At 43.0% G+C, this 22,949-nt stretch overlaps 1 protein-coding gene across 1 annotated transcript in view; it reads right to left on the reverse strand.

The window, feature by feature from the left end:
- Positions 1 to 7,320: 7,320 nt before the first annotated feature.
- GNPTAB (N-acetylglucosamine-1-phosphate transferase subunits alpha and beta) overlaps positions 7,321 to 22,949 on the reverse strand; it is a 76,067-nt gene continuing 60,438 nt past the window's right edge. Inside the window, exons 17-21 of the mRNA XM_069973425.1 lie at positions 20,960 to 21,045; positions 20,652 to 20,750; positions 19,178 to 19,345; positions 19,009 to 19,099; positions 7,321 to 8,277 (exon numbers count right to left, since the gene is read on the reverse strand). Of these exons, the coding sequence (XP_069829526.1) occupies positions 8,200 to 8,277; positions 19,009 to 19,099; positions 19,178 to 19,345; positions 20,652 to 20,750; positions 20,960 to 21,045 (522 nt within the window). The 3' untranslated portion in view covers positions 7,321 to 8,199. The remainder of the gene's footprint in view (positions 8,278 to 19,008; positions 19,100 to 19,177; positions 19,346 to 20,651; positions 20,751 to 20,959; positions 21,046 to 22,949) is intronic.

Genomic DNA, 22,949 nt, shown 5'->3' on the forward strand with positions numbered 1-22,949 from the left:
GTAAGATGACCAAAATTGTCTTCTACTTTACAGCATATTTTGCCTTAAACACTGCAATATGCTAAACTGGATGACCTTATATCTTATGTAAGCCTTAAAGACCATGTTAGAATTACACATTTTTGGGTATATGTATATATTGTGGATATATAGTGAGCCAATGATCTAAGAGCACCTCTTAGAGGAATACATGAGTATGGCACATTGTTTATTCTATTCTTAATGCATGACCACTATAGCTATTTTATGAATTCATTAAACAATGGTCATTTACAAAGAGGGTCTTATCAGCTCTCGTGACACATCTGTTTTAGTACTCCTAAGAATGCCCATGGTATAAAATATTTCAGGTATAGATTATAACTCCCTTATAGCTGTTATTATTGTTATAGTACTATGTGTTATGTAGAAATTACAATAAATGATCAACAATTTCTGCCAAAAATGCACCAGAACTGCTCATGTCATCCTTAGAGCCAGTTCCCACTATGGATTTGGCACGGAGATTCCGCGATCTCCACGCCGAATCCCTCCTGTTATGTCTTTGAATGGGAGGGCTATTGAGGGATCCGGCACGAAAACAGTGGACGGAGGTTCCCGGTGGAATCTCTGCGGCGAATCCATAGTGTGAACGGACCCTTAGGCTATGTTCACGCTTCATTTTTCTTTTTTGCTAAAAGAAAAGAACGGACACTGATTGAAATGAAATCAGTGTCTGCTCTTTTCTGCAGCGGCGGCTGTGCATTGACTTTAATGAAATGCCGCCTGCTGTGTTCACACTTCATTATTTTAACGTCCGTTCTTTAGACCGGGCGTTAAAATAATGAAAATGCCTATTATTTCCGGACGCTGTTTACCAAACAGCGTCTAGAAACAGTAGCCATTCACGCAATGTAAAGTACTGCCGGCGGCCAGACTTTATATTGGAGTGGTTAATTTATTTGCGGGGTGTGCTTAGCCTTAAAGTGTCAATGTCGTTATAACTTTCAAAACCTAAATCAACAGTAGATGTGATATAAAGCAAGTTTGCAATTTACATTATTATTTTTATGTTTTTTACTTATGAAAAACACGCCACTTCCTGTATTTTTTCTTTTTCAAAGAGTCTAAACACAGAAAGTCCTGTGTTTCCCAGGTAATCTGCACACTTACAGAAAAAGCAGTCATTTGGTTGACAGACGCATTGAGCCATGACACTGTACTGTGGGACTTCATGTGTTTAGTCTCTTTTTTTCAACCAGCACAAGACTAAAAAGCTTCAGGAGACTAGGACTGGATTTTAGATAGGTATAGCTTTCTTTATTTCAAATCTACTATTGATTTAGATTTTGAAAGTTAAAATGGACACTATCATTTTATTCAGCTTTTATCCATTTGATGTCTGTCAAGCCTGTGTCAAGTAATTAAACAAAAATGAATAATTTTCGTAGAAAAATAAAGCTCTAAATGTTGGTCCCTAAGTGTCTCTCTTTCCTGCAAGCTGCTGCAAATGCTTGTTGTTGTCTCTAGCAGCAGAGAGACCAAGAAGGAACACAGGAAGCATGATGGGGCCTAGCTTGCATCATGCAGGGGAGAAGATATGGACTCTGTGCATTCAATCTGAGCCTGTCTGTTTCCTGTAGAGTGTCCATGCTGTGTCTTAAAGATAAATCAAGGCTTCTCTGTTATCTGTGCCCACCCTTAATGTTCTGAGAAGCTGTTCTAAGTACACAGTGTTGCCTCCTGAATGTAATTCTCCTCTTTTAGCTTGTCATCAGCAGCAGTTCAATACTTATATCAGGGCTGCTTTTATGATGTAATGCCTTCCTTATTGTGATGCTGTTTTCCTTTCTCTTTACATACCATAGCACCTTGCAAACCAGTGCACCAATAGGCTCCGTGTCATGTGATTAAGATGGCTGCACAGTCTATGGGGCTGTCTTGCTCACAGACACAGCAGAGCAGAAAGAGAGGTGCACAGCAGCATGCATCTCTGCTCGTTCTCCTGATCAGTCATAGTATGAGCACTACAATCAGAACTCGTGAACCCTGGTAAAATGAAAGCAGAACTATTATTGGTTTCTATGGGCAACAAAAATCATTCCTTCTGTAAGAATGCTCAATAAATTTCCCCCATAGTTTTACATTACATATTGTGCCCCGCATAAGGTACTAATAAACTTTTGGGGAGTCATTTTAACTTGTGCCTTCTGAAGAACGGATACGTCTGCATCCTGTCAGATTGTGCACATACAAGCACTCCCCATTTTCTTCAGTGGTCCAAATGTAGTCAGCTACCACTGTGTAGTGAGACCACTAACAGGTCTCTCTGCCTGTCAATCATCCCCGCAAAGCACACTGACAGGTAGAGAGCTGGGCGGCTTCCCACCCAGATGACTAGTTGCTGTCCTTCTCCCAGCCTTGCATATTGTAATAAATCTCCTTTTTCCCAATGGAAAAGCTACTGTTGCAGGTGCGGCTGGTGGACTCGGGGAGCTGCACAGTAGATTTAAGAAGTTCTGACTGGTTTCCTTTAAGGGATTAAAGTCAACAGTGGTTAACTGCATGAAATTTGTTTGCAAATGTAAATAAGCACAGTGATAATGTTGTATTAATTTCTTTTAAAATATTTTATATTTATTTTCAATGCTACCTTTTCCACAAAGGTACACTAGTGATTCTTTTGATACATTTCTCAAAAGCGGATGTATAATTTAGGGCTGAAGAGATGCCGGTTTCTTAACATACATGGTAAGCAAGACTGTCAGAAGTCTGAAATCTTAAGTATGTTCCTGTATTTAGAATACCATGTCTGGCATATGGTATGTACTTGATGGTGGATACTTGCAGAGGGTAATGTAAAAGCTACAAGCTGCATTTGTCTGATGTCACCAGATACCATAGACTATATGATCTAATCCCTGCTATTTGAGTCCTCAGCTACTGAATGTAAATGGGTAGGTCATTTAAAACATACATTTTGTTTAATTGAATAGGATTGTAACATGTTTTACTGATTAAAGAGTACCTGTCATTATAAACAACATCTCACGTTAATGGGCATGTCAAAAGTTATTGATTGCAGCAGGTCTCACTACTGACACCTGCTGCAATACGAAGGTACTGCCAGGGAGAGAGTGCGAAGGCAGTTTGATCCACTATCCAGCTGCTCTCTAATTCTGACCCTTTAGCCTTTACACTATTAGGCTATGTTCACACCTTGTAAGAGACCGGCCGTTCTGTGGCCCAGCTGGGTCACGGAACGGCCTGTCTCAGAAAAGATTATCCCGGCTGGTACTGCAGTACAGGCCAGATGATCTTTAGCATCCGCTGAGTTCTAACGCGGACATGTCAGCTTCTCGCTGCGCCGCTAGGGATCCCGGCCGGAGCGTATACTATGTGTATACAGCCCAGCCGGGATTCCCTCAGCCTTCAGCACAACGTAAGTTCTGTACTAATCACGGGCGTTGCAACAACAGCCGTGATTACTGCGGAACTTACGTTGTGTGAACATGGTCCAATGAAACAGAAGTGTTGGAATTAGCTGGCGGGTGTGGGTGGGGGGGCAGTGGATCACACTGCTGCTGTGCTCTCTCTCTGGCTATATCACCTAATCACAGTGGTCTCAGCAGTAAAACCTGCTACAATCAATAACTGTTGACATGCCCGATAGTGACTCTTTAAAACCAAATACTGAAACTTTTTACTCTGCCTGATTGTGGAGTTTTACTTCTATTTTTGTACATTTTTATGGGATCCCCATCTTACCCGAGTTTCTGTTAACACCATTTAGCGCTATAGTTTTCAGCATCCACATAGACCACGGGGAACTTGTAGTCTAGAGCTGACTTCTATGGGAGAGTGTTCCAGGCATGCTCTGTAACCTGTTCATAGGTGTAGTGAACGGAGGATCCTGTGTTATGTACCTGGAGCATTATAATAGGGCTGTTATCTGTCACAGTAATCCTGCCTGTGATGATAATGAGGAGACTAATGAAAAGAACAGGAAATGTCAGCTTATTGTGGGGTCCTATGGTCAGTGGGGGGAAATTTTTTTTTTACAGACAAAATGATGTGAAAAATTAGAAGAAAAAAAATTCTTAAATAGGTGATTTTCAGATGATATTTTCTCTTTAAATGCAGGTCGTGAGCAGCTACAGCCGCTAGTATTTTCCGACTTTGCAACTACCCAAAATTTAAACAGGTGTACCACAAGCTCTAATTTACAGACTTAGGCTGGGTTCACACTGCATTTTTGCAATTGTTTTTTCGTCGTTTTTTAGCAAAAATGGATGGAAAAAACGGATGCATTAGTGTGCATCTGTTTTGATCCGTTTTTCCATTATAAAAAAAAAAAGGGATCAAAATGGATCCAGTTATTTTTACGGACACAGAAGTAGTGTCAGCTACGCTTTTGTGTCCATTAAAAAAACGGATCCGTTTTTTTTATAATGGAGGTCAACGGAAAAAGAGATGTACACAAATACATGGATTTTTTTCATGTTGTTTGCAAAAAATTGATAAAAAAATGGGTGGCAAAAAGCAGTGTGAACCTAGCCCTAACAGGCTACAGTATTTCCATGTAGAGGCATAATCCTGGGCAACAAAGAAAGGCCCTTCATATATATAGTTAGACACAAACGTATACAAGTTTGATAATAATAGCAGCAACAGCAGGTGTATGGAATGCCTCTCCTAACCACAAATGTTTTCCATCTTCTTGGTTTTGTGGAGTCATCTGTCCCATGCAATAGATTACAGTTGTTGCTAAATATACTGAGCAGTGGCTACAATTAATGTATGTAGGAGCAATGTATCTCATGTACTTTGTATCTACATATTATTTTAATTTACTGGGAAAATGCCATCATATTGTAGTAAATTTTTTTTAATATGAATAAAATATTTTTTATGCATTGATGAAGTGGGCACAATTACAATTGTTACTTTATTGAAACACAAAAGTTGTTTTGCTATATTCAAAAGTAGCCAGTCCTCTGATGTTACTTGACTGTGCTTCAGATATATCTATAAATAAGGATGCGTTAAGCTTACAAGATGAAGATCTGTCAGGAGAAACATGACTCTGTGCCTCAGGATGTCACTTACTGAAAGCCAGTGGCATCCCAATTGTAGGAGAAAGAATAGAGAAAGGAGACACTCTATCTCATGTTACATGTCTGCTATAAATGTTATGTCTGCTGTATACTTGTAGTTATTAATATTTCCATTACATTATTCTACAAAGTGTAACACTACAAAAAAAATATTTACATTGTTATAGAAAATTATTTGATGGTGGTCTTTACACAAGACTGCTTCCTTTTCTCTCATTGCTGACAAACAGGCACAGTAGGCAGGGTACTGGCTCAGCATGCAAGCCATGCTGCTAGCTTGCAGTTTCTGAATCAGCCATGATGGAGAAGGGGGGCTGGCTTAGCAAATGATCTGAGACAGTGGTCCAGTGAAAGTTATGGATGTATGACAATGCTGAAACTTAAATCAAGTTTTAAAAATACATTTTCAAGTAAATACATTTTTGTCACCAGGCAGCGCCTTAAAGCAGTTTTTAAAGGGGAAAAACAGGAGACTTCATAGAGGTTTTCCAGGGAAAAAAAAAGTAATGTAAAAATGTAATATCTATAGGGTAGGGTATAGATAGCTGAACACCTAACATCCTCACCGGTTGGCTTATCAGCACAGCTGCAAGGCCCTGACATAAACTATGTATGGGAGCCAGAAGCTTTGGCTATTGTGGACAGGAAATCAATAATTTTTCCCCGGAAAGCCCCTTTAATGGAATACTCCCAGGATGTAGTATTTTAAATGACAATAAGAGTTCTTAAGTCTGTGACTGTAACGGCAGCACTGGCTGGCTGATGAGGAGCGAGGGGAGCCAGGAGCTTCACACAGCCGTGGCTCTGAGCAGGTAATGTATGCTCCCGGCCGGGGGTTAAAGGGGCCAGGTCCCATATCTGCAGCAGAATGAAAATTCCGCCGAGGGTATGTGACCCCAAAGAACTTCACTATACCAGGATCCGCAGCGGAATTCGCTGCAAACTCACAGTGTGAAATCCTCTGCACATCTGGTCTGTGTGAAGCTACCATTAATCAGAAAACACTGCGTGAAGAGCATGTCTGAAGTCCCAATTGTGTGTAGATAAGCAGAGTGCAAGTCCAAGGTACTTTCTTGAGTGCAAAAAGCACATAAGACCAGTACAAGTCCATAAATGAACATATAATCCTTCTTCCATCCATAATCCTTATTTTATGGATCTGTAGTGATTTCCTTATTTGAGCTTACTATAAACCCTTGGATTTTTTTTTTTTTTAAAGGGAAACTTACAGCAGTTTAGAAGACTGTAATGTGCTGTTATGTTTTCACGGGGTTACTGAGAAAGAAGGTAGTTTTCCTATCTTCATCTGCATTAAGAAGCTAAATAATCTATGCACTTTATTATATTTTAGACACTGAGAATGTATTTGAATGTGATACCAAGAGAATTCATTAGTATGTATGTATGTATGTATGTATAAGTAATCAGATCAGGTCAGTTGCCCACATTACATGAGGTTTTTTGTCCAGTGCAAGCTGATATATACTGACCTAGGCTATGTTCATGCACATACAACAACAACCATTATTTGGCACTCAAAAACGAAAAGAAAAAAAAAATTGCACTAAAGTCTATGGATAACGGCTGGAAATAAATGACATGAACAATACTTTGACAGCAGTAGCAAACAACCGCTGTTGTTCAATACATTGTGTGAACAACGGCTGTTATTTGCATTGACTTCAATGCAAATCATTACATTATGCAATCACAATCACATTATACAATGCAAATCACAACATACTTTTCATAAAAAGTATGTTGTGTGAACATAGCCGTAATGTACAATAAAACATTCCAACATTCTTAGCACTTGGTCTCACTCCCTAACTGTCAGGGTATGTGCACACTGAGGAATTTATCCGAAAAGTCCATCGCGTACTCCGCCACTCGTGCCCGCGGAGTGCGTCTCCGCCCGTGTCATAGATTCCACTCTATGCACGAGGGGATTCCTTCCTCCGTCCAAAGAATGAACCGTGTAAACATACCCTTAGGGAGTATAGAGCGGCCATACAGCTCAATTACTTAGGGTTTCACTTTCTTACATCTAAATGGTTGATGTTGGCTTTGTTGGCTTTGCACAACTCTGATACACTGATTTTGCAGGTTTTGTTACCACTCTGTTAAACAGTAATAACAATTATTACTATAACATAGAACATATTTTGACATAATTTATTACACAATAACATTTTGTGATAATTATAAAAAAAAAACAACATAATTTTGACATTTACAATTAGATTTATTTGCCATTGGCATACCTTCATCGTCTTCTTACTGGTTTAGAGATAGAAGTTTTTTTTTTGTTTATAGCTAGGAAATACCACCTTTGTAAAATTGCCAAAGCAAGTTGCAAATGGTGGAGCGAAAGGGGAGGAGGAATGGTTGTAAAACTATCCATATGAGCACTAAGCAGCGGCTTGCCTTCTTTCAGTATACACAGAACAGCTCTTGTTGATCAAAACTATTACAGTGGAGTGCAAATCAAGGTTTTGGACTTTTTCCGATAAAATACAATTAGGCCACAAATGTGACAAAAGATTATCTGTACACAGGCACTTGACTTGTATTTACATAGGCAAAGCAAAATACATTCCTATGTCACACAATTCTGACATTGGTCACAACTTTCATATTAATACCATTGTTTGTGGAAGAGAAGCAAAGTAGTAAAACCTGGAGTGTAACTAGTTCATTTTCTATAAATTATCAAACTGTGTCTCCCACACAATGCCCTCACTGGGCTGCCACTTTTTAATGGCACAAACGTAAAAGCCTTGTTTTCGTTTCACAATCCTTTGGTTTTAAAGGTCAGATGTTCAAAGCACAAGCATGACCTCAAGCAGATTCCAACATATTATATTCCAGTGGCTTGGACATGCTACATGACCCACATCCGTGCCTCTTGCAGAATGCTTGTGCAGGATGTTCTCTCCATGAGATAATACCTGTGAAGTGACATCACCAAACAGCAGGCAGAACAATCAGCCTCTTCCATGCTGTTTGTGCCGTGTTATTTTTTTTGTCTTCTGCCTTACTAAGATTCTGACACATTCATGTACTTTGTAATGAGGTAGTCTTATAAGCAGGAATTCCTGTTTTATACTTTACTTCTTTCTGGGCTTACTTCAATCTGCATTCTTCTTCGTGGAAAAATCTTTCTTTTAAGTGCAATTAACTAAGGAGCAGAAAAATGACTCAATTATTCATAACCAGGATAAGCTACGAGTTCTGAAAGAAGCTGTTTATATGAATGGAGACAAAAACATAAAATAGCTTGAAATACACTGCATTCAGAAATTACATTTGTTTTTTGAATACATTTGCAAAAAATTCTAAAATTCTGTTTTCGCACTTATTATGGTGTACTAAGTAGAGATGAGCAAAGCAGATTGAGGCTATGTTCACACGTTGTATGACACCGGCCTTTCCAAGACCCGCCCACTATCAGAAGAGATCATCTGGCCGGATGATCTTTACTGCCGCTGAATTCGGATGCGGGCGCATCTGTGCGTGCCCGCATCTGAATTCCCCGCTGCTCACAATGGAGCGTGCAGCTCTCTATTGTGTGAACTGACAGGGTTTCCTGCAGCCGCAGAAAACTGACATGGCAGTTTCTTGCAGCGCTACTAGGGATCCCGGACGGAGTGTATACTATGTGTATACACTCTGGCCAGGATTCCTTAGAAGGCAGCACAACGTAAGTACCGTAGAAATCACAGCGGTTGTTACAACACCCGTGATTACTACGGAACTTACGTAGTGGGAACATGGCCCACTTTGCTTCTGATAAAGCTAAACCAACCTACGGTCCCCAGGCGGTAGCCTCCCTCTGCATGGAGCTGGCAGTATGTGGGATATGAGCGCAGATCAGTTTTGCCTTGCACGAAGTATGCTTTGCTCATCTCTAGTACTAAGTGCAGATTGATTTATTTTTTATTTTAGCAAATTCATTTGAAGGCTAGGTTCACAATGCGTTTTTGCATCTGTCTTTGAACGATCCATTTCCATCATTTTTTTTTTCATGGAAAACTGATGTTGCTGGACGCAATACAACTGCATGTTTTTTTCCCCTTTAAACGGATAGGTTAAAAGGAAAACAAAAATGCAGTCTAACCCTAGCTTAACTCACTAATAAATAACAGTTGTTTCTGCATCATGTAAAATTAGGTTTGGTTCCACTTTTAACTAATACATATTTTATTGTGCAATCACGGAAACCACCAAGCAATTGGAAATAAAAAAAGTGACACACAGCACACTTATTTTTTCTGTATGTGTATTGTGAAAATACCTGCAATACCTCGAAATTTTACCATTTTATTCTTAGGTGCAATGTGCACCAAAAGTGGTTAGCTGTGTTTGTTTATGCCTTAGATAAAGTGCCCGCTTTTTTGTACAAATTGGGTTTGTTATGAAATTTGTAATTTACTATAAAATAATGAAAAGGAATCACTTGGCACTACTTCAATGCACTTTCTAATGGGGCTGCTTACCTCGGGTCCTTATCCGCACTGCGGCGGTGCTTTGCATGCAATAGTGAAGCAATCGTCATTACGTTCTAACGTGCTACTCTTATATTTTAAGATATGAATATCATGACATATGACTGCCTACTAGAGATGAGCAAACCTCGAGCATGCTCGAGTCAATCCGAACCCAAACTTTCGGCATTTGATTAGCGGTGGCTGCTGAAGTTGGATAAAGCCCTAAGGCTATGTGGAAAACATGGATATAGTCATTGGCTGTATCCATGTTTTCCAGACAACCTTAGAGCTTTATCCAAGTTCAGCAGCCACCGCTAATCAAATGCTGAACGTTCAGGTTTGGATGGACTCGAACCCGAACCAGGTTCGCTCATCTTTACTGCCTACATATTGCAACCTTTTTCAGAGACAGTACACCATTACATATACAATCTTAAAATAGAACATACACAGCTGCCGGGGGGCAGAGCAAGCAGGCAATGTGAGAGGACGCACACTCCGGGAGCTCCGTCCACACAGCAGCTAAATAGGCCAAAATATCGCCTCCTTTGCCCAGAAAACCTATGGGGAAGAAGTCCTGAGTTGGCCCGCACCCGCCCGAGCCTCTCGCCCGTCCTTGTAGTGCCGTTCGGACCCTGGACAGATACCTGCTGCCGAGAACCGGTGAGCCCTGCCGTGTGGCGCAGCACAGCCGGCGGTCTCCGCTCCACTGTAGTGCGGCCCCTCCACGTGCTGCCAGTCTCCCGTCCATCCGCAATCTGTGGTCGGCACCCTCCCTGACAGGTCTCCCGGTCCGGTGCCCGATATCAGTCGGGGAAGAGACGGGAGCTGCGACTTCTGGTCCGGCCGCGTGTGAGGACTTGCGGGCGCCATCTTGCCCCAGCACACCACCGCCTCACCCCTCCTGGGAGCAGGACGCTGTGGTCTCCGGAGGAACTCCGGCAGCATATACGGTACCTGTACCCCCTGGGGGAAGCCCTCACTGCCACCCCATAAGCCCTCTGGCACTCCAGCTAAAATCAGGGACAGAACTGATAGCCACCCCTGCGCAGTACACAAATCCCAGCCAGGACCTCCCAGACACACAGGAGTCCCTACACCTCTCAGGGACTGGGACGCTTGATCTGGAGATGTCGGCGGCCCCTAAACCCCCTAGGGGAGACAGAGTCAAATCCTCCAAAGGGTCGGACACCCCTCATAAGCATAAGAACAAAAAGACCCCTGACAATGAACCGGCCTCTCAGCTGGATTTATGGGTGCAACAAGGGGAATCTGACTCAGACGCCTCCCTCCCAGATGCTCAAACCAAAAGTGGCATTCAGACTTGCAACACATAGCAGAGAGAGTAGACAAGTTGGAAGAAGACCATGATCACACTCGCTTTTACATTTCTCAGCTGCACGCCACATCGGTCTCTCAGTCTTCTGCCTTGATTGACATGCAGCGCCATTTAGAGGACTTAGACAATCGGGGGAGACGCAACAACATACGGCTTAGAGGGCTCCCTGAGGCTACACAGGATGAAGATCTAATGGCGACCTTGGAAGCTATCTTTAACTCTATCCTGGGCGAACCCAACTCTCACAAAATTAAGCTGGACAGAGCACATCGGGCCCTAAAACCCAAGTCTTCAACTGGATCCACTCGGGATGTTATATGCGGTGTCCATGATTTTGCACTGAAAGAGCGCATTGTGGCCAAGGCCCGCGTCCTCAAGGACTTTGAATTTGATGGTGCCCCTATCCAGCTATTCTCTGACCTGTCCTGGACCACTCTACAAAAACGACATTGCCTACGCCCCTTGCTTGCTATCCTTCGGGACCACCAGGCTACTTATCGCTGGAACTTTCCATTTGCATTAACAGCCCGCCGAGATGGCCGAACGGCCACCCTCAGAGATCCAGACGACCTTGCTGCATTTTGCGATGCCCTAGCTGTCCCCACCCCGAGGCTTACGGACTGGACTGTCACCCCACCGCCTCCTCCACCTCCTGCGATCTGGACAACTGTCTCCCAGAAGAGACAACGACCACGATCCCACACTTCCTCGCCTCCATCTCGGAACTCCCCGGTCGTGATTTTTGAGCTATCTAATGGAAGCTGATATCCTTGCTTCTTCTTCCCTCTTTTCTCAGGGCATATTTCTGCTGCATATGCTGGCCTCCATTTTTTGGATTGCATTTTTGCTGTGTGGACTTGTTCCATTGTTTTTGTCTACTATATGACCTTGTTCAATGCTTATCTCTCCCTCTCCCTATGGGACTGTTCCTGTTTGACACTTGAAATGGGTTATTCTATGGTGTACCCCATCTTGAAGTGTGACCCCTGCCCGTGCACCTGGGTCACGGGTTTCCGGCCTAGAGCCATGACTTGGATTTCGATTGTTTGGTTAAATTGTTCATTGTATGTTTGTTGGTCCTGTCTTAGTTGTGTTGTCTACCCTACCCCCTCTCCTCTTCCCATCCAGGCCTTCTTACTTCCACTCCTGACACTTTTGTCTCCAGTGCCGAGTGACGCATCGTGGCCTCCAGATATCCTGGTCTGCCTTCTTCCTCCTGGATCTGGTGAGTCACCTAACACACAGAGGTCCATGACTATAGACTCCCATGGCTAGTCTACTTTCCTTGAATGTCAAGGGTCTTAATTCGAACACGAAGCGGCGTCTGCTATTGCAAGAGCTGTGATCTTCTCATGCAGACATAGCATTTATACAGGAGACCCACTTTGACTCTACAGCCAGCTTTGGTTTTGCCAGACACTCATACCCGACAGTTTACTCAGCATCCTCTGGAAGTAAAAAAGCCGGAGTAGCAATCTTGATCTCCCGCCATTGCCCCTTACAGGTGACTACACACTACTCGGACCCGGGGGGAGATTTGTGATCTTGGAAGGCTCTATGGAGGGTAAGACTGTTATTCTCTGCAACCTATATGCACCTAACAAACGCCAGATTCCCTTCCTCCGTGGGGTGCTCACTCGCCTGGCCAAGCATCCTCCTGCCCCCCTGATTGTGGGCGGTGACTTTAATCTCCCCTTCTCCGAAAAAGCGGACAGACACTCTGTAGTGGGACAACCTCCTTCGCCAGAACTGTCGCGTCTTTCACGAGAATTTCGCAAACTCATTCGATTGCATAATCTATATGACCTTTGGCGTATTGGACACCCTACTGAGGCCTCTTTCTCTTTCTTCTCTCACCCCCATAACACACATACCAGAATAGACTACTTCTTTGGCAACATCCCCACGGTGCGACTACTTCGCGACGCTGATATCGGACCTATCTCGTGGTCCGACCATGGCCCATTGCTGATGACCCTCCTCTCCCCCACTTCCCCTACCCGTGCGTGCCATTGGAGACTCAATGACTCCCTCCTAAAACATCAAATACCCAGGGACTCTATCAAAACTGCCATAACTAACTATTACCGGGAAAACGAGGGCTCTGTCACTTCTCATACTATTCTTTGGGAGGTGCATAAAGCAGTCATCCGAGGCCATTGTATAGCTTTGGGGACCCGCCTGAAAAAAGACCGCCAGGCCCGTATCTTAGAAACCCGAGGTAAGATTGGGGACTTGGAGAAAACCCTACTGACTCGCCCATCAGTCTCTATCTTGCGCCGCTTGATTGCAGCTCGTGCCCAACTCAAAGATTTATTGATGTACAAAGTTGAACGTTTGCTTTTGTATTCACGGCAACGTTTCTATGAGGAGGGCAATAAAGCTCACACTTTGCTGGCCCATATGCTTTCAGAAAGGACGGCTGCCCAATCGCCACAGGCCTTAAGAGACGAACAGGGTTCCATTCATTATCACCCTTCCACAATTTCTTCCCTTCTGACTAGGTACTTCTCCGCCCTCTACTCTCTCCCCTCAACCCTGCCTTCAGACCCAGAAGCTCGTTCGCGTAAGATAGGCGACTTTCTCTCCTCTTGTAACTTGCCTACCCTTCCTGCGGAAGCTCTGCTCGAACTCAACGCCCCTGTCACTACTGAAGAGTTAGAGGAAGCGCTTAAACACCTCCCCTCTGGCAAATCACCTGGGCCAGATGGTTTCACCTATTTATATTATAAAACCTTCCCTGCTAAGCTTGTCCCGCGGCTGGTCCCCCTCCTTAACACGTTCCTGGAAGGAGCGACAATACCCCCCTCTATGCTCCACTCCCTTATTACATTGATCCCTAAGCCAGGCAAAGACCCTCTAGATTGCGCTAGCTACAGACCGATAGCCCTGTTAAATTCGGACCTCAAACTGTTCACCAAAATACTGGCTACCTTCTTTGGTGAATGCTGACCAAGTGGGCTTTGTGTATAATAGGCAAGGTGCGGACAACACGCGGAGGGTAGTGGACTTGATAGACGTGGTCAACCTGCAGATGGACCAAGCCATGGTTCTAAGTTTGGATGCGGAAAAAGCGTTCGACCGCTTAGGTTGGCCTTTTCTATTTGAAACTCTGAAGCATTTTGGTTTCCAGGGTTCTTTCCTGACAGCCATCCATGGTCTATACTCTGGACCGACCGCCTCTATCAAGTCTGCTCATGGCCGGCCCGACACGTTCACTCTCTCCAATGGCACGCGCCAGGGGTGCCCCCTATCCCCATTGCTATTTGTTCTTTGCATTGAGCCCCTGGCGGCGGCCATCAGAAACAATCCGGATATTCAGGGCGTATCCGTTAGGGGAAAGGAGTTCAAGATCATGCTGTTTGCAGATGATGTACTGCTGACTTTAACGAACTTACATACCACTCTGCCGATACTGCATGCTCTTTTGGACTCCTTTGGAGCCCTGTCGGGATATAAGGTTAATACGACCAAGACCGAAGCACTGCCCTTGAATCTCCCGAGCGCCACCCTCCAACAACTCTCTGACAAATTTAAATATAAATGGTCCTCTACCTCCATACGTTACCTGGGCATTTGCTTAACCCCCACCTACAATTCATTATACTCTGCGAAATTTTGTCCCATTATTTAGAGATATTAGAGCCCTATTAGAGAAATGGAAAGATCACTTTATCTCCCTCCTGGGCCGAGTGGCCGCCATAAAAATGTCTATTCTACCAAAGCTACTTTATCATTTTGAAACCCTCCCGGTGAAAATTCCTAGATCGGCTCTCAAATCACTCCAGACGGCTCTGTTCCGGTTTATCTGGAATGGGAAGAGACATAGAATTCCTAAAGTGGTCATGATGTCTGGCAAAACTCAGGGCGGGCTGGCTGCCCCTAATATCTTATATTACTACTGGGCCGCCCACCTAAGGCATATAGCTTCGTGGTCCCAATATCATGCTTATAACAAGTGGACGGAAATAGAAAGGCGATGGTTGGCCCCGATGCACCCTAACTCCCTGCTGTGGCACCAGTCCCCACCCCCTCTCCCCGCTGGGCCTCTACTTGGACCCATCCTATTTACCCGACACATTTGGTCCACTTGCGCTGCACGATTCCGCCTCGCCTCCCCGGTCCCGCCCTTAGTATAATTTTTACTACACCCTCAGTTTCCCCCGGGCTTGGAGTCCGCGATGGTCCAGACGTGGGGAAACAAGAAATTGTTCCAGTTTGCAGATGTGGTGCACCCCATAACTCGAGCGTTACTGACGTTTGAGGACCTGGCTCATAAACATGACCTACCTCTAGCGGAACGGTACACATATTTGCAATTACGCCACTTTATGGAAACCACGCTGGGTGCCCTCACGGTCTCCAAGCCTACGGTTTATGAGCAACTGATCCTTAGAGGACACTCAACTAAGGGCCTAATATCAGATATACATAGAGTTCTAAACTCTCCCATAGACGACTTGCCCCTCGCCATAAATATATGGACAAGTGGAAGGCTACTCTTTCGACACCTATATCCCCCGAATGTTGGCAAATTATTTGGAGCAGGGCGGCCACGTCATCCATCTGCACGACCTACAAAGAGACTCAATATAAGATTCTCATGATGTGGTACCACACCCCTGAGTTACTCCACCGGCTGAACGCCACTATCTCTCCTCTTTGTTGGAGGTGCAGTGGAACAACGGGCTCCTTATACCATATTTTTTGGCTCTGCCCCTCTATTCAACCATACTGGAAGGCAGTCTGTGACTTGGCGTCCGCGGTGCTGAAAAAAACAGTACCTGCAGACCCATTGGCCTGCTTGCTTAATCTCACCCCGAAGACCCTAGGCAAAAATTCCACTAGGCTACTGTTGCAGATGTTGACGGCGGCCAAGACCCTTATAGCCCGGCACTGGAGACAAACGACCCCTCCCTCCCGTCTTGATCTGATAGCGAGAATTAAAGAATTAAGATCACTAGAGTATCTTACTGCCTCAATAAACAATAAGATGGAAAGATTTGAGAAGGTTTGGGACCCGTGGGATACATACTCTTCACTATAGACGGCTAGGGTTTTGGTGCCTGGAATCTACCCCCCCCCCCCTTCCCCCCCTCTCCATCCCCCTCATTGTTATGTTCTATGTGTGTTTGAGTTTTGTGGCTTTGTCTAGTTGGTGACAGAATTTTTTATATAGCTTGCATAACTGTTGAATGGGATTTCTGTCTTTTAAAGAAGACGTTGCTTTTCTCCTTCATTTCTGACCATCACTTTTCAGCGGTATTGAGATACTCTCCACACAAGTAACGATTTGATTCAGCCCTAGAGTATCTTGTGATGGAATTCTTTTTTGCTTCTTTTCTGAGCCATGTAACACACCCGATTGTCTTGTGACTGTTTTGTTAAAAATTTATTTGGAAAAAAAAAAATCAATAAAGATGACATTTAAAAAAAAAAAATATATAACATACATAGAAAAAAAAAATCATAAAAAGACACTAAGGTCATTATGATCATTTAAGCCAAGAGCATCAGTTTGTATAACCCAGCGTGCTTTTCTCTGCAATAGGAGGCGCTGGCGGTTTGCCCCACGTTTGGGGCATTTCAATCTGTTCCAGACCTGTAAATCGCAACACATTGGGGTCACCATTATGAGTATTTTTAACATGTTCTGAGTCTAGGTGATCCTACACCTGTCCTTATGGACCTACGGTGTTCTCTGAATCTCACATACATGCACCTGATTGTCTTTCCGACATAAAACATGCCACATGGACACATTATAACGTATACAACATACTTCTGCAAGTCATGAATTGTTTCACTTTATGCTCATATCTTCCAACTTGGATGAATTTAGAACACATATTATAACTGCACAAGTTACAATGGCCACATTTATGACTGCCATTAGGAGCCATTCATCTTAACCAGTTAGGGGGTGTGAAATCCACCACACTGCTAGTTAAACAATCAGCTAATGTTTTTCCCCTTTGGTATGATAGCAATGGCTTCTGTATGGCAACATCCATTAAGTCCTGGTCTGATTCAATGAGATACCAATGTCTGTTTATAGCTGCCTTTGTTTTAGTATCCATATTAGAATGTCTAAAAGAAAAATAAAACCTTTTTTCATTACTTTTGGGTCTAGTTTGTATGGCTGATTCACTGTTTTTTTTCTGGCATCTTTTAAAATACCTTTCGGATACCCTCTCTGTCTTAGTCTGGTTTCTAAATCATCTGCTTGCTTTTCGTAGGTGTTATAATGTTTATTAACCCTTCTTAAGCGCATATATGGCACTGCTCGCTTAAAGAGAACCTGTCACCGGGGACGCGGGCACAGAGCCCGCCCGACCCCCCGGTGCAGCTCCCGGATACTTACCCTTTGCGATGAGTCCCGTTCCTGGAGCCGGTCCCGGGAGAAAGATATCAGCGCCCGAAGCCGTGCGCGCGCACCGCTGAGATGAGTCCGACGCTCATAGAGAATGACGGAGCCGTCATTCTCTATGGGCATCGGACTCATCTCTGCTCATTTGCATACAGCGCGCGCACGGCTTTGGGCGCTCATATCTTCGTCCCGGGACTGGCTCCAGGAACGAGACTCATCGCAAAGAGTAAGTATCCGGGAGCTGCACCGGGGGGTCGGGCGGGCTCTGTGCCCGCGTCCCCGGTGACAGGCTCCCTTTAACATAGTCTGGATGGAAACTCTGGTAATAAAGTAGTGCATTGGTGGCAGTGGGTTTTCGATAACCCTCAGTAGCCAGCATATCATCCTCCACTATTACTTCAACGTCCAAAAATTCTAAGGACAATCCTCCTACATTGTAAGTAAAGTACATGTTTATAGAATTGTTATCATTAAGATGTTTCACAAAATCTACAAATGTTTGCTCTGACCCACTCCATATGACAAAGACGTCGTCCACAAATCTGTGGTATGTTCTGATGTATCGGACATATGGTATCATTTTTCAAAATAAGCCAAAAAGATGTTTGCATAAGTGCAAGAGACAGGAGTGCCCATCGCAGTGCCCGTGTTTTGGACATACCAATGACCATAAAAAAAAGTATTTTTTAATATAAGCTCAAGGGCTTCACTTTCAAAGTCACAGTATTTATCAGATTTATCGGTCACTGCGAGGGCACTCCTGACTGCCTGCACTCCTGCATCGTGGGGAATCCTTGTAAAAAGACTCTCCATGTTGTATACGTTAAAATGTGTCCATGTGGCATGTTCTATGTCGAAAAGACAATCTCACGCATGTATGTGAGATTCAGAGAACACCGTAGGTCCATAAGGACAGGTGTAGGATCACCTAGACTCATAGAACATGTTAAAAATACTCATAATGGTGACCCCAAAGTGTTGCGATTTACAGGTCTGGAACAAATTGAAATGCCCAAACGTGGGGGAAACCGCCAGCGCCTCCTATTGCAGAGAGAAGCACGCTGGGTTAAACAGACTGATCCTCTCGGTGCTCTTGGCTTAAATGATCGTAATGACCTTAGTGTCTTTTTATATGTAATGGTGTACTGTCACTGAAAAAGGTTGCAATATGTAGGCAGTCATATGTCATTATATGCATATCTTAGAATATAAGAATAGCATGCTAGAACATAATGACGTACCACTAAGTCTGTTGATGCGTATGACCGCGAAACGGCTGTCGCTTTAGTGGAACACACCTGAACCTGCTATGTAACCGGTACAGCACTTGTGGTTATATGTTTGTTCCCATGCCACAATAAAAGAATATGCACGAAGATTGGACATGTGCCGCATGATCATCACTTCCTTTACTTTGTCATTTACTATAACTCCTAATGTATATGCTGGAAATGAAACTTCAAGTTATTTTTTCATTGGTTTTCATGAGTGAAAACCTTTTATTTATTCCCCCTTTGTCTTTTAGCATCAATGTAGTTCAGAAGGGTTTTCTGATCGCTACAGCACTCCTGCAAAAAACAATCCCTCATATGGCTATGTAAAAAAAAAAAATAGCTCTTAGAATGCAACAATCACTTGGTCACTAGGAGGTTAAAGCGAGCTAGTGGTTTCACAATAAACCATCTAAATGACCAGAAAATCATAAACGGTTACCTGTTCAGCAAAAAAGGAGATGACTGTAAACACAATCAACGTTCCCAAGACACAGTGCGTCCAAAACTTCAACTTGTCTCTGTAAGTCCTCCTTAAAAACATAGCATTGAAATTATCAACACTGCATTTCTTGTGTACATGTTACTATATAACAAAAAAAAGTGTTTACCATTCTTGTAGCTCGTGCATGTGTAGAAAGCGGTTACGGTATTCTCTTGGCAATTCAAATTGGGAAGGAATTGGAAACATTGACTCATAGAAGTCTCGCAAAACAGCCTTCACTGTCTGTGCATCCTTGTGATTGTGATTGATGTTATCATTCAGACAGATAAATTTTCTGAAGAAGTCAATGTTTGATAAAATATACACGTTATATGCACGTTCTGACAATTATTAAACAAATTCTAAGACAAATGTAACCTGCTGATAGTGCCCTATGGCACACAGGGCACTGAGGAGGAAGGTAGGTATCTTACTGTCCGCTTAATTGCTGTTCCCATACTGTTGGCAGTGTAATACTCAATCTAGAGCACAGTTAGAAGCACTGCCCCGCCCCCATCGTGTAAGTCGGCCCGCTCCTAATGATAATAATGATAATAATAATGATAATAATAATGATAATCAATGGAGCAGGTAGGCCGGATCAGCGCTCTGGGGTGCTCCTTAATGGTTCTCCAGACCAAGGATTACACTGCTAACAGCATGGGAAAATATGTATCGTTATTTTGCATAAATCAAAAATAAGAAAACATCACAGTGGGACATAAACAGTTAAAAACATCTAAAAGAACACACAAAATACATCAAGGGGCCCCACTACATATAGGATAAAGTCCCCAGGACACTCCAACAAACAAAAATAGCAAGAACCATATCTATTGCTATTTATGCTTGTCAGAGTGTCCTGGGGGCTTTTCCCTATATGTAGTGGGGCCCCCTTTTGTGTGTTTTTCAGATGTTTTAACTGATTATGTCCCAGTGCGATGTTTTTTACTTTGCTGTATGTGAAATAAAGATACCATACATATTTTCTTCTTTATTTGTTTGGTGTGCCAGTGAGTATACATATGACAGGACTTCCCTTTCTTTTTGGTTGGTACTATTTATATTTCTGAGCACCCTGTAATATTGGCAGTGCATGGTCTACATATTTTTGTCATAGAGGTGGAAGGTAAGAGACATACCGTCCTTCTCTGCGTCTGATACGCAATAGGGAGCTATCAGGAGGTTAGATTAGTCTAAACTGCTGATAGTTCCCCTCTTCCCCGTTCACACGTACAGGATCTGCGCCATCAAATCTGCTGCTGATCTGCACCATCAAATCTGCTTGCGGATTCGGTACGTGTGAACGCACCCTTAATGAGACAAGATGAAATAATGTCAACAAATGTACAAACAGTCTACCAATCATTTTAACAGTTTGATGCTAATAAATGAACACTTGAATCTGCAGGACGAAAGTCCAAAGCTAAGCTACTGTGAGATGCCTCAATATAAATGAAAAATTACATAAAATTTAACATAGTAATTGTATAAAGAGGATCTTTGCTAGTTTACTTCAGGTAGGTCTCCATGAAAATTTCTATATAATCGTTTTTAACAATCTTACAAAAGCACTAGTAGCGTAAAAGCATTGTTCTTACCGAGGGTTTTTCCTTATATCATCTAACTGGCCAACCACATGGGATACATTAGTGCGAATCATTTTAAATGCAATGTCCTCTTCTCCCATAATTTCAAACCTTAAAAAAAATTAACAATTGCTACATTATATATGATACAATGCTTAAGGGGCAAAGCCTAGTGATTCTAGTGATTAATGAGAATCTCAGCACCTGGAGCTCCATTTATACAAACTTCTGACACGTCACAATGTTAGGTACTTTTTGTCTGAATTGGGACAAAAATGTGGATGTGCAAATTCCGTCTAAAAGCAGCATGGTGACCTTACCTGTATTTATTCTTATCTTTGTATGCCTTTCGTATCAGATCAGCAACCGGTTTACAATTAATTACTAGATGTTTGGTGACAGGAGGCTAGAAATAAAAATATAGAAATATAAACAAATTCTCAGGACTGGACACACTGGCACATAAATAAATATGTTCTGATGCCTGAGGGCAACAAATAAAGACTGTATATAGGAGGCATGATCAAGATGCAGTACAGACTGGAAATTCTGCAGCAAAAACAAGATATATTATTTGGTTCGAGGTGTCCTTTACTACATGTGGTGTGCTAAAGCATGCATGAATCTTATAGTATTGACAGTTCAGATTGGAAGTAGTGCTTTAAAGGTATCCTTTAGAGATGAGCGAACCGGGTTCGGGTTCGAGTCAATCCGAACCCGATTGTTCGGCATTTGATTAGTTGGGGCTGCTGAAGTTGGATAAAGCTCTAAGGTTGTCTGGAAAACATGGATACAGCCAATGACTATATCCATGATTTCCACATAGCCTTAGGGCTTTATCCAACTTCAGCAGCCACCGCTAATCAAATGCAGAATGGTCGGGTTCGGATGGACTCAAGCATGCTCGAGATTCACTCATCTCTAGTATCCTTCCATTTGGTGAAAAATGAAACCGTGGAACATATGGGGACTTGCCTGACATTTACTATAAATGAAAAAAAAAAAAAAAACATGCTGGGAGGTTCCTGGAGAGCTGTGTGTTGTCTTCCTGGCAGAATGAATTCCCCTTCTTTCCCCAAGAAGAGTACTCTCACTTTAAGGTGAGATTCCGCGTTTTGGGATCATAACTAAATATTATCATGACATGGTCATAAAGAGGGGGTACTGGCCTGGTCTTGAACTGGTTAGAAATAAGTAGAATCTTCTGCCACTGTGAACACTAAAGTAACTAACTGTAGGTGCCATCTATATTAAAAAAATTCACACAGCTTTCAGGCACCATCTTCAATTTGGACTGAATCACTATTTTACCTAGATACCCTTTTTTCCATTTGATGTACATTTTATATACATGTTGATCCAAATATTTTGTGACTACTTTTGGCAACCCATTTTTTTTTAAAGGGTCCCTGTTGAAAGGCTGATCCAATGGTGTCCCGCTGCTTACCTGCAGTTTAGCTACCTGCAGCTAGCTACAAAATACCGTATTTTCCGGGATATAAGGCGACTGGGTGTATAAGACGACCCCAGACTTTTAAGCAGATTGTCAGGGGTTCGCCTTATACGCCAGAAAATGTTAACCCCTGCCTGACCGCAGCCCTGCTGCAGTCAGGCAGGGGTTGACTGTAGCTAAATTAAAAAGAAAACAAACATTTAACTCACCTAGGGCTGCCAGGGAGAGGTTCGGCCATCTCTGTCTCCGGCGCAGGAAGTGTACGTCACACTGCCGGGACTTCCGACTTTAACCCCGATTTTTCGGGGGTTAAAAAGTTGTCTTATAAGCCGGAAAATACGGTACTGCATTGCAAATTTTAGGCTTAAAAAATTTAACTGTCATTTAAATGTCATTTTTCAGAAATCAATAAATATCAATAGTACAAGCCTCCCCCCTTACTTCAGTAGGATTTGTGTCTATTATGCTCTATGGAGAGAGGAGGGGTCGTGGGGGGTGAGTGAGCACTGATCTTCTGCAATCTTCTCTCACCAAGCTTCCAGATAAACACTGACCTTTCTGTCTGACCTGTGAGTCCAGTGTTTTATGTGTCCAGACAGTCTGCAAACTGCACAAGCTGTTTCTCTCCTCTTCCTACTCACTCATCCCCCTTGGCCCCTCAGCTTTTTCAAAACAGCTTTTTGAGTACACAAAGAGGCTTGTTTGCCTAATAAAACCTATTACAGAGTTTCTTATTGCTTGTACTATTGATTTTGTGGGAAAAAAATAAAAATTCTAATGACAATTACACTTAAAAGTTAATGGGTTGTCTGTATAATGCAAAGATGTGCTGGCTCCTTAAGAGTGAAAGGCTTTCT

This window comes from Dendropsophus ebraccatus, chromosome 1 (genome assembly GCF_027789765.1).
Source record: "Dendropsophus ebraccatus isolate aDenEbr1 chromosome 1, aDenEbr1.pat, whole genome shotgun sequence".
Taxonomy (NCBI): Eukaryota; Metazoa; Chordata; class Amphibia; order Anura; family Hylidae; genus Dendropsophus; species Dendropsophus ebraccatus.